Genomic DNA, 12,234 nt, shown 5'->3' with positions numbered 1-12,234 from the left:
TCTGTCAAGCTGCTGGTGATTTCCAGTGGCTGGTGGATTCGAACTGCTGATCTTAGCAGCCCAATGCATCACCACTACTTATTTTGAAAACAGTGGTGATTTAATGTTAATTAATGCCACCACAATCTACACTTAAAAGCATCAAAATGACAAAGGGTATGTATGTTTTGAAAATAATTTTAAGGAAGAGCTAAGCAGAAGTAAGTTAGGCCTCTCCCAGGTTGCAGTCTGACTTTCTAGGGCCCAGTGAACCTGACACAGCACTTGGATTAGGGCTACAATTGTCAGTTGCCACTGAGTTACTTCCTGTTCACGGAGACTTCACATGAAGAGTTTAACTGCTCCTTGGGGTTTTAAGGCTGTGCCCTTCAGACATTGATCTTCCAAGCCTGTCTTCCCACGGGAAGTGTGACTGAGGGTGGGGGCGGGGGGCTCTTTTTAACTACCCATCTTTCAGTTACTAGAAAAGTGGATAAGTGTTTAACTGTTTATACCACCTAGGGACCTGTGACAAGGCAGTAAACACCTGCTAAAGCAGAAGACATCATTTTAGTCTTCAAATTACTCCCATAAATGATATGCTAAGTGTCCGGCACAGGGTCAAAGACAACCAGGCACACAAGGAAACTAAGCGTGAGGAGATAGCAACAGGCAAAGCAGGCAGCAGAAAGAAACCTACACAAAGATTCAGATATTGGAATGATTATACAACAAAGTTAGCTGAGTCTAATCAAATAAAAACTAAAAGTTCGAAAATTTTCATGGATAACTAGAAATAATGAGATATAAAGGCTGAAACGGGAATGATCTCTAAATCTGTAATGATTTTCACGACATATTAAGAGAGAAAACAAGAAAGGGAAGGAGGGAAATAAGGAGAAAAGAAGAAGAAAGGGAGGAAAGGGGGAAAATTGAGAAAACACTAAAAAGTATCATTTAGTGTTCTAACTTCTATGTAGGGGACAGTGGTGAGTTTTTGCCTTCCATGCAAGAGACCTGGGTTTAATTCCTGGTCAAGGTACCTAATGCATAGCCACCACCCATCTGTCAATGAAGGCTTACGTGTTGCTACGATGCGGAACTGGTTTCAGTGGCGCTTCTAGATTAGGACTAGGAAGAAAGGTCTGATGATTTGGTTCTGAAAATCAGCCAATGAAAATCCTGTGCATCACAATGGTCTGATCTGCTATGGGTCCAGGGGATGACGCAGGACTGGACATGCTCTTGGGCTCCGTCCATCAGGAAGGCAATGGTAGAGGCTACTTATGGTGCTAAGGTGAGTGGAACAGCAGGTAAAACGGAGCTGGGTGTTCACCGCTCTGTCTGTACTCGCTTCCTCTCCTTAATTCCTGAAGTTGTCCTCTCAACCACTGTCACTGCCAAATGCTCATTCCTCCAGACAGGCGCAGTGACAAGAATGCCTGCAAGGGGGCTCACATACTGTGTTCACACAAATCACACATCTTATTTTACAGAATATATCACGGATATTAAGCAATGTATACCTGTATATACTTTCTGACTGGGAAGGGAAACATTGGCTGGATTAAACACACACAAATGGTTTATAAAAAGATGAGACTAGGTTAAGTAGGAAAGGATAAAAAATGAGATTTCCATAGATTTTGTGTTACGTTGGCTGCAAGCATTAGAACACACGAGTGAAGGACAACCTCTCAATCAAGTCACAGCCTGATGATGTCTCCCTAGGGGTGTGGCCTATTTGACAGCCACAAAATGAGATGCCCCAAAGAACTGTTTTCCCCCTTCCTGTTAGTGTGGATCTTGCACCTATCATATCCACCTCTGGTTCACTGAACTTGGGTCATGGCTCACCATTTTCCTGCCAATCCAAGGAGCTATCATGAGTCTGCAATAACATCTGATTTAACCAAACTGATTGCCTCTACCAGACTGCGATCTTCTAGCTTCCCAACCCCATGCAGCCACACAAGTCAGGAAAAACCTCCAGATTATTATCTGTCACATGACTTTGAAACAAACTGGACTTAATCATTTCAACTCTGTGAGCCACTTTTCTTGATATAAACTTCTCTATATATGTTCATGTCTAGGTGTGACTAGTTTTACTGCCCTAGAGAATACAGCCTAACACACATAGTTTAAAATTTGGTATTATCCAAATTGTTTAAAATGTTCAAGAGCAAAGATTTTACTTTGAGGACTACAGTATATCTGATCCACAAATGGTTATTTCCAATCACCTCACATACATGTGAAAGCTGGATAGTGAATAAGAAATTCGAAGATTGATGCCTTTGAATCATGGTGTATGTCAAGACTTTGAATATATTATCAGAAGAACAACTGAATCTGTCTTAAAAGATGGACAGATAGAATGATCCTTGGAAGTGAAGATGGTGAAATCTTGTCTCATTTATTTTGGTCACGTTAGCAGGGGGACCAGTCTCTGGAGAAGGATATCAAGGTTGGTAAAGTAGGGGTTTCATGAAAAATAAATATCCTCAATGGTATAGATTGACGCATGATTGCAACAATGGGCTCAAACACAGGAAAGACTTTACGGATGACTGATTCATTCCATTGTAAATAAGGTCAGTATCAGTTGGAACCAACTCAATAGCACCTAACAACATCATAACTATTTTATATATTATGAAAAAAATTTTTAAAAAAGCAATCTTCAAAACATGAAAACAATCCATGTAAAACACAGTATGTAAACTGTTCATTCTTAATAGGATATCGTCCTGGAGCATAAAGAACTAAATACCTTTAAAAATTTCATCTAGTCATCTCTTTATTAGTAGTAATATTATTAACTTGAAGGAATACTGTACAATGTATAATAAATCAGAGAACCGTAAAAGGCAAGTAAAAAGATGAGAGGAAATACAATTAATAAAAAGAAGATCCTGCCTATTACGCCAGGGTTATTCAATCAGAACCTGAGTGTGATCAGCCAAGAACGCATACTATGGAAAAGCACTGTAAGTAATTCTGCTTATTCAGGATTGAATCAAGCGCTACAAACCTATTTCACATACGTCAAGCATACCATACGCTAACACAGGGGTCAGAGAAAAGCAGTCCATTGGTCAGATCTAGCCTAATGTCTGTTTCTATAAATAAATTTGTATTCAAGCACAGCCATGGCTGTTTACACATCATCTATGGAGGCTTTCATGCTACCATGACAAACTTGAAGAGCCTTGATCATACTGCCAGCTATCTGGTCCTTCGTTGAAAAACCTGGCTGACTGCTGCTCTATCTTTGCTCTATGCCTTTGCCCCTTTTCACTAATACTGCACCCGGTAAGTACATGGTCACCCTTTAGGACCACTTCTAATAAGTCCAAAGTGGGTTAGCACCCTCTGTATATTTGTTCATTTCTTCCACATCCCCATATTACACTACTGGTGAGACTTTATTCCTAGATGCCTGCTCAATAACTGCCTCTCCAACTAAACTTGAAGTTCTGTGAATGGAACACTTGTCTTGTTCCACATAGTGCCCAGTTTACTGTTTGCATACATTAAACATTTATTCAATGAATACCTCTCCCACTTCGTATCGGACTTGTTTCTTCCATTTTGATATATTTATCTGTATTCTGAATCCCCATCCTCTTATCAAGGCATTTGCAATCCCACATTGTCATCTCATCCACCTAGTTAATAAGCACACCATTTGAGCTCTTCCGCCAAGCCACGAACAGTTGACAATGGCAGTGCTGGTGATAACGTCCCCAGGAGTTTCTCCCTTCACAATATTTTCCTAAGAATCTAACTCTAAAATTGTCTAACCTGCACTTTTCACCTTGGCTAGTAGGATTTTATGGCCACTTTCATCTCTGTGAAGCCTTTTCTTGACTCCCAACCAGGACCTAACTAATCACTCCCTTATATTTCCTAAAACGACACATGTTTGTCACTTGCCCACTGTACTGTAGTTATTTGTTTACAAGTGTGTCTGTGCTACAAGGCCAAGTTCTTGGAGGAGTCACTTCACATGACTTTGACTCCTCAAGGACCTAGCGCCAAACCCAAATGAAACCAATTGCCATCAAGGCTATTCTGACTCACAGCGACCTTATGGGACAAAGAAGACCTGCTCCAAGGGGTTTCCAAGTTGCAATCTTTACAGAGGTACTCTGTCACATCTTTCTAATGTAAAGCAGCTGGTGGGTTTGAACTACTGACCTTTCAATGGGCAACTCAGTGCTATAGCCACTGAATCCACCAGGGTCATCTACAGCCCAGGAGAATGACCAGAATTTAGTCGGTATGGCAGTTCCTTATTCTGCCATAACAGTGTTCTACAAACCTCGGAAAGTCCTTTAGATATGCTTACCTGTAGCAGAAAGGAAACCGCATATCCAACTAGAGCAGGGTTATGCACTAAATTTAAACCATGTCTATAATTTGTTAGTCCAGCTTCTTCTAGGATCCAAGGGTCAAGATCTATGATTTCATGGTAGAAACCTTTCTGGTAGCAATTGGATGTCCAGAAGCAACTGACCATGGCTGTCAAATAGCGGTTAAATTCTTGATAGGTCTTTTTGTTGAAATTGAACAAGGTCTTTTTCTATTGGAAGAGGGGAAAAGAAGTTGTTACTACCAATTGTTCTCCTTTCCTTCTTATCCCTAATAGGTCATGTATACTTATACATCAGTTGGTTTGTTTGCTTTGTTATTAAATTATTTTATTGGGGGCTCATACTACTCTTATCACAATCCATCCATACATACATTTTGTCAAGCACATTTGTACATATATTGCCATCATCATTTTCAAAGCATTTTTTTTCTACTGGATTCCTTGGTATCAGCTCATTTTTCCCTCCCTCCCTCATGAACCCTTGATAATTTATAAATTATTATTATTTCATGTCTTGCACTGTCCGATGTCTCCCTTTACCCCCTTGTCTGTTGTCCATCCCCCTTGGAGGGGGTTACAGGAAGGTCATTTTGGTCGGTTCCTCCTTTCTCCCCCCCTTTCCCCTTACCCTCCTGGTATGGTTACTTTCAATATTGGTGCCAAGGAGTTTATCTGTCCTGTGTTCCCTCTGTGTCCAGGTTTTATCTGTACCCATGGACAGGCTCTGGTCTAGCCAGATTTGTAAGGTAGAATTAGGGTCATGAGAGTTTTGTGGGGGGTAGGAAGCATTAAAGGAAGGACCAGAGGAAAGCTGTATGTTTCATCGGTGCTATACTGGACCCTGACTGACTCATCTCCCCACGACCCTTTCGTAAGGGTATGTCCAATTGCTTACAGATTGGCTTTCTATACCCAAGTTTTAAACAGTGGTGATTTAACAGATTTAAATCCTTACCTTCTTTACAAATTCGTTTTTCTTTACAGCAGTCAAATTTTTATGATACCTTAGCAGGAAGAACAAATAAAACAAAACTGAAATTTACAATGTGCACAAATGTTTGTTTTAAATGTAAATATATGAAAATACTATGCACACAAATAAATAGCCAGCTGTCTAATGAAGATTTTCACTTTGGACAAAAAATTAATGGTGGTTCATCTCAGCATTGCACATTTAAAATGTGCACCTGATTATAGGCAAATTATACTTCAAGCAAAAGCAAAAAAATGAAGAAAATGCTTTTAATGTTTTCTTAGCAAAAAATGCAAAAGACTCACAAGAGCAGTCATTCGCTTAGCTGGAACATCATTCCTTTATGTGAGAGAAAGAAAAGCAGTGTGGCGGAAAGGAATGGGAGGCATAGAAATGCCAACTATAATCTAATTAGATTTTAAACATCTTAACTTTGTGATAGTCACACAAGTTATGCCAATGGGATCTACATTTGTAGCCTGAAGAATAATTTTAGTGCACACTTTTAAGAATTAGAGGGGATCAGAAATAATACCGACAATTTCATGTGTTTTGCAATAGCTCTCCTTATCTCTCAGAAAATAGTCATTTTATCAGAAAAGCTACGTAGACTTAAATCAGTTGCGAGCAAATGACTAATTTTTCTTTGGAAAAAAATTTTATATAATACACGATTTTTACAATTACTGATGCTGAGTGCAGCAAAAGATCCTTTACTATATTTTTATTCCATATTCCCCATAATGCTATTTTTAAAAAGATACCGTGATCCTCAAATAAAGCTATCGTTTCTATTTCCAAAGATCCTGGCAGAAAATAAAAAGGGAGTTTTATTGTGTTATAGTTGAAAAATGAAGATAGAGCTATCATGTACTAATTCATAAAATGGCTTGAAAAAGGATTTATACCTGTGCATAATGTAACAGAGTTGGTTGAAAGTACAGGCATCCAGGCTGAAGAGTGCAGGGTAGAAAATTCCCAGAGGAAATATTTCTATTATTGGAATATTGTAATTTAGGTATATGTCACATACCTTGAGGGAAGAATGGTAACATTAGTACTGATTATTCCCCCGAATCTCTCAACCAAGTTAACCTAAAGAATCACAAGTGTAAGATAACCGGTAGTATAGCATCAGGTTAGGGCCTGTCCAATTCACAAACAGAAACAAGTCATAACCCTGTTTAAAAGTACACCGAGCTGTGGCTAGCTTGGTCCTCAGACAGAGTGCGGGGAAGGGCTCACAGCAAACACGGTGTTGCTATTGTTAGGTGCCATCAAGTCAGTCCGGACTCAAGTACAACAGAACAAAATGTCTTCACACCATCGAAAGGTACATACAAAGAATCTCACCATAAACATGTATTTAAACACACAGGCACCTCTTACCAAACATCAATCTTTACCAGAGAATATTCTTTCTCAAAGATCACTCTGAAGGTCTTTTATTGTTATTTTCTGGGGATAGGGCTGAGAATTAGGGGGACAAGGTAAAGAAAAGAAGTGGAAACATTTACAATGTCAGTCCATCTGAAAAGCCAAGGAGTATGCTTCTAATGCAAGACAACTAAGTATTCGTGAAGGGAAGTAGCCATAGAAATTGAGATTAGTGGGGAGTTCCTAGATTATTAGTTCTGTCCAGGTTGAATAGTGTAAGACAATAAAGAGGAACCAAACACTTAAGATACCAGGTAACAGAAGAAGACAGTTGGAAGATGAGAGTGGACATCTGAAGAAACAAGATGGCAATATTGTTTCTGGTTTTGTCTGGGGCTGGGGATATATAACAGAGGTACAAAAACTAACACCAGAGGGCAGATTTCTATCTAGGATCAGGTTTATTACATTATTATAGGTGAATGTCCCTTAAAGTAGTACATGGGCCAAATTAAAAAAAATTATGTCTACTTTGTTTTATGAAAGTCAATTACTCCAGCAGGAATACAATTACCTTAGCTGTACCTTATTTAAAATGCTAATAAGGCCACAGGTAACTTCATGGCTATCCATGAAATACAAATAGGCCGCCACAATGGACAGCCATCACCAAAATCTACACAGGGAAGAATGGGTCAGGTAGTACCTTCTCGTAGAAATCCAAAATAATGTGCATCAAGAAAGGATGGTTCCTCTCCAAGCGCAATCCATTCATGGACAACCACCCTACATACTGAATCAGTTTCAACACAGAGTTTGCGGATTCACCTACAGTTGTCTCTCTGTAAGAAGAACATATGACATTCTGATTGATATACACAAAATTATTTACTAAAACTGTGATATAGCCAAGAGTTGAGAGGTATTGTAGAAAACTCCTATTAGTGTGCCAATATACACAATGTTATTTTAAAGAAGCAGTAAGGTAAGCTTCAAACTTTGTACTTAGCCCTCTAGGAAACCATTGAGACCGAGTCTAAGAAAACGTTCAGCAATCCCATTTTCCTACTAAATATCAGAGGAAGAAATTAATCCTTTAATTAATTTCAACACAGATTTTCAATGTTACCAATGCCCAGGTATCCCTACTGCTATCGATTACATTCTGACTCATAGTGACCCTGTAGGACAGATCAGAAGTGCCTCAAGGGTTGTGGAGGCTGTAATTAACTGTTACAGAAGCCGACTATCATGGCTTTCTCCAAGAGCAGCTGCTTATTTCAAATCATTAACCATTTGGTTAGCAGCCAGGCATTTAACCACTGTGCCTCTGGGGCCCTTCTAGAGAAACCAGTAGTCACCATATTATTACTGTCTAATAATTGATAAGTACTGAACTCTAACAATCCTTAATTATGGAAATTGTGGAGTGATACAGGCATATAAAAAACACTAGAAAATGGGTATTCCATTACCAAAATGGGGTGGGGGCTGAGAAGAGAATCTACAAAGGGACAAAATAATAAACTAGAAAAAAAATTATAACTAATTTCAACCAAACCACATACTGGTTGAAAGGATAAACATTAAATGAATTTGGAAATTAGTTTCTATGATGCTAATAACATTGTAGCCCCCTTTATTGAAACAAAGCACAGAAACCAAAACTCAGTTTTACCTGTAGTCTGCAGATAAAATAGTCACATAAAAAATCTGAAATGTTAAAATACTTGCATTTTAAATTTAATTCAATCCTGTCCTAAAACTGATATAGGAAAATTTGGGCATCTTTTATTCTTCAAAGTAAAAATGAAGTCTGGATATTTTAAATTATTTCAAAATTCAATGGACTGAGTCTTTTTAACTAGACCTATGCACAATTGGTTTAAATCTATCCACACTTCATTCCACCCCTATCCTTTAATCCATTGTTAAGTACACTAGAAAAGAGTGTACCTGCAGATATGATTATCTAGTTTCATAAATTTGCCCTTCTATCTAGGTAGCTAACAATGGCTATGAACAAGAAAAATAAATTATATATATACACATACATATAGTTATAGTTATTCTTGAGAGCTTTGAAATGAGGACTTGACAACTACCCACCAGTATCAAGGTTCACCATCAAAGCAAACAGAGAAGCATTAAGGGACTATCAAAATGGTGGGCATCCATATAATCAGTAGCTATGTGCAAAACTGTATTTTAACTATAATATTTGACAGCACGTAGCAAATCTATCTGCAATAATATGCAAACATGGTGATTGTCTCTTTTAACATTTTTTCTTCACAGAACTACATTAGCATTTTGGACGAAATCCACTGTTCAGGACTGCCTCTCCTTGTCTCCATCCACTAATGCATCCATAGCCTCTCTGGCTCCCATTTATGAAATGAGGGTGTCATTCCCTTCCCAGTACTGTGGTGACCTGGAGAACCACTGTGGGGAGATATGGCATTACAATCATCTCTCACAAATAGAAGGAATTATTGAAAATGTAACGAGTATATTATATAATGCCAAGTATTAATATAATAAATTCATACAAGTTTTCTACATTTTTAGCATTTAGAAAGCACAGTTCCTTTTACAGTTTCTTCCCTCTTCCAAGAAAAATTATACCACTAATAAAAAGAATGATCTTAGGAATTTTTTAACAAGAAAATATAGAAATTAAAAGCAACCTATTTCTGGGTTATCAAAGATTTAAATTTCAATTTGTCTAAAGATTGTAAATGCAAACATACCCTTCTTAATTTAATGCACTTGGAAGAGATTAAACATTTAAATGTAATTTCTTTATAAAAGTGATTCTCAAACTAGTTTGCATCAGAATCCCCTGATGTGTTCCAGAGTTTACTTCAGTAGGATTTGCATGCGAATCCGGTTTCCAGTGGCGCTGTTGGGTCAGGGACACTGAGAACCAGAGCTGTATAAGCTGTATTTCCCTGACCACTTCTAACAGTGAACAGACATGCATAAAAGCACAGTAACGATGCCTAGGAAGAATTAAAAGCCACTTTCCAGGATACCTTTCAGAAAGCTTCTACTCCCCATTCTCCTCGGACCAACCACCAAATAAATGAGAACTTCTGGAAAAGCAAGTCTGGGTCATCTTTTAACTACGCTAACTACCCGCTATTTACAACTGAAGCTAAGACATCCTTAGAATTGAAATTCTAAAGGAAGGTGTGGCTGATAACATAGAATGAGTCTGACCATTAATTAGACATTTGAAGACAGTAAGAGTTAATAAAATTTTAGGTGGTAGAATGCTACCATTTTTTATAAATAAAAGTTATGGGTTTTGCTTAATAATAATCTCAAGATAGAAGAAAAGGTGTGGTAGTTATCAAAGAAAAAAGAGTAAGCATAAGTTGGTAACTGATGAAGCTAGATGATCTGTAAGTGAAAATAATATTAAACTATTCATTTTTAATGTTTTTATTTTCCATAGTATAAATTTAAAAATCAATGCTACAAAATAATCTTGGCTGACACCAGAATATAGAAGTCAAAGGTTTTAGGTAAAGAGCATAAGTAACTAAAGCAACCTGATTATGCAATTCCTTGAAATTCTTTTGAGCGTAAAGCATACATTTAATAATAGAAACACTTAATAGAAAATTAGGGCTCTTATTTTACACAAAACGTAAAATAATGTATATAACCAAATTAAATACTTTAGGATCATAAAAAAACAAAACTATAGAGCAAAATTATCTTAACGATGTCCTAATCACCATCAAAATTGGTTTTATATATACATGCAAATAAAATTCATTCTAGTGAAATAACTGGCTCTCATATCGCACTATAAAATTCCATATGGAAATAGTTGTACATTTCTTGTGGTAGGTTCTAAGATAACTCACAGAAGACTGTTCGACAAAACTTTCATGTTGACTTCCACGGACAACCACAACAGCCAATTCTGCAGTAGCTCTTTCAGACTCTGAAGAACGCTACACTGAGGGGGCAAAAAACAACAACATTCATTAAATCAGTCAGACATCACATGATGCTCAGAGCTAACAGATTAAATCAGAGTCTTAGATATGGAAGTGACCACAAAGAATACCTCAATCAATTTAGCATTCAACAACCGTTGCTCCAGTATGATGAGTTTCCAAAAGATAGATGAATATAGCTATGTTTATTTTGTTAAGTTTTCCTATAAGAGATATACCGCAACTATCAACTGAAAAAAAAACACCTTTCATTTCTCTTAATTACATTTGTTTATAATATATCTGACATCATCAAACACAGCATTATTCACTCCCTATTGTCCCTGCTCAGATACCCTTTAAAGTTACTACAGAGAAGCATTTCCACATTGATGGTGAGTCTTTGTTCCTGCAATATTTAAAAAGGAACTAGAAAACCTCCTTTCCTTCAGGCAAAATTTCCTTGGTTTCTCATATGTCTCCAGCTAGAAATCTTGAAATTATTTTACCCTGTATTTCAGGCATTCACATTTTTGAGCTAACGATATCATCCTAATTGGTCTTCCTTACTCTAGTGCTACACACACCCCCTTTTCTAATTATTTCACCATGGTTGCCAGACTCTTGCTAAGTGTTAAAAATACCCCTGCTCCTTTAAGATACTGAATTTTTTTTCACAAATTTTTGAAGCTCCTTTTTGTGCACCTTTTGCAAAAGAATGGAACTATGTATCAAGGTCATAAAAATGTCCAAGCTCCTTTCTTTCATCCAATAATATAATTCCTGGAAGTATATCCCAAGAAAATACAACAGAAGAGAAAAAAATCTCTACCATAGGGTGCTCAATAGTTACCCACAAATAAAATAGAAACAAATTAAAAATAATCACAAATGAGAAAACAGATTAGGATACAATATTGATGGATTATGCTATCATTCAAAATATTAAGAATAAAATTTTGTAAAAATTTAAAAGTTTTGCTCATCAAGACTTTACCAAAGGAAGTGAAAAGATAAGCTACCAACTAGCCTAAAAAGTTACTTAGTACTTCTGTTCTACCTCCAAGTTTACTGAGTAGTTCTTGCTCTTTAAAGCTTGCAAATGGCCATCTAATGTACCATAAGTGGCCTATTTGTCAAGAGCAATGGCGGACACAGGGGAGTCTGGAATCAGAGGAAAAGAATGCAATGCGTGGCCAGCTGACTCCATGAATGATTGCATCCTTTGCCACAACAGCAGAAGAGTTGGATGGTGTCTGGCTACCATTACTGAACATTTTGATACAAGACTCTATAGAAGACTTCTAGTCATCACAAGGTGAAAAATGCACCTTTCCACCTGCTCCCCCATCCGCCCCAAGCACCGCTCTGGCTGCACTGCGCTTGCTCAGAGGTCCAGGTTCCCACTAAGCTAGCGCCGCAGCTGTCTCCCTATAGCTGCCATCATGATCTACCCGGTAGATTCTACCGGGACCTCATCAGGCAAGAAGAGATGTTCTCTGACATCTAAAAGCTCCGGGAGATCGCAGACGGGCTGTGTCTGGAAGTGGAGGGGAAGATGGTCA

The 12,234-nt window shown here is 37.7% G+C and overlaps 1 protein-coding gene across 1 annotated transcript in view; it reads right to left on the bottom strand.

Annotated features, from left to right (window-relative positions):
* The window catches only part of CENPI (centromere protein I), a 96,684-nt gene that overhangs the window by 26,350 nt on the left and 58,100 nt on the right, over positions 1–12,234 (bottom strand). The window contains exons 15-19 of the mRNA XM_075538601.1: positions 10,595–10,689; positions 7,420–7,555; positions 6,245–6,369; positions 5,319–5,367; positions 4,337–4,570 (exon numbers count right to left, since the gene is read on the bottom strand). Coding sequence (XP_075394716.1) covers positions 4,337–4,570; positions 5,319–5,367; positions 6,245–6,369; positions 7,420–7,555; positions 10,595–10,689 — 639 coding nt within the window. The remainder of the gene's footprint in view (positions 1–4,336; positions 4,571–5,318; positions 5,368–6,244; positions 6,370–7,419; positions 7,556–10,594; positions 10,690–12,234) is intronic.

The sequence above is a fragment of the Tenrec ecaudatus genome, chromosome X (genome assembly GCF_050624435.1).
Source record: "Tenrec ecaudatus isolate mTenEca1 chromosome X, mTenEca1.hap1, whole genome shotgun sequence".
In the NCBI taxonomy this organism is placed as follows: domain Eukaryota; kingdom Metazoa; phylum Chordata; class Mammalia; order Afrosoricida; family Tenrecidae; genus Tenrec; species Tenrec ecaudatus.
Note: the sequence above shows the minus strand (reverse complement) of the source record. Positions and strands in the feature narration are given on the sequence as shown.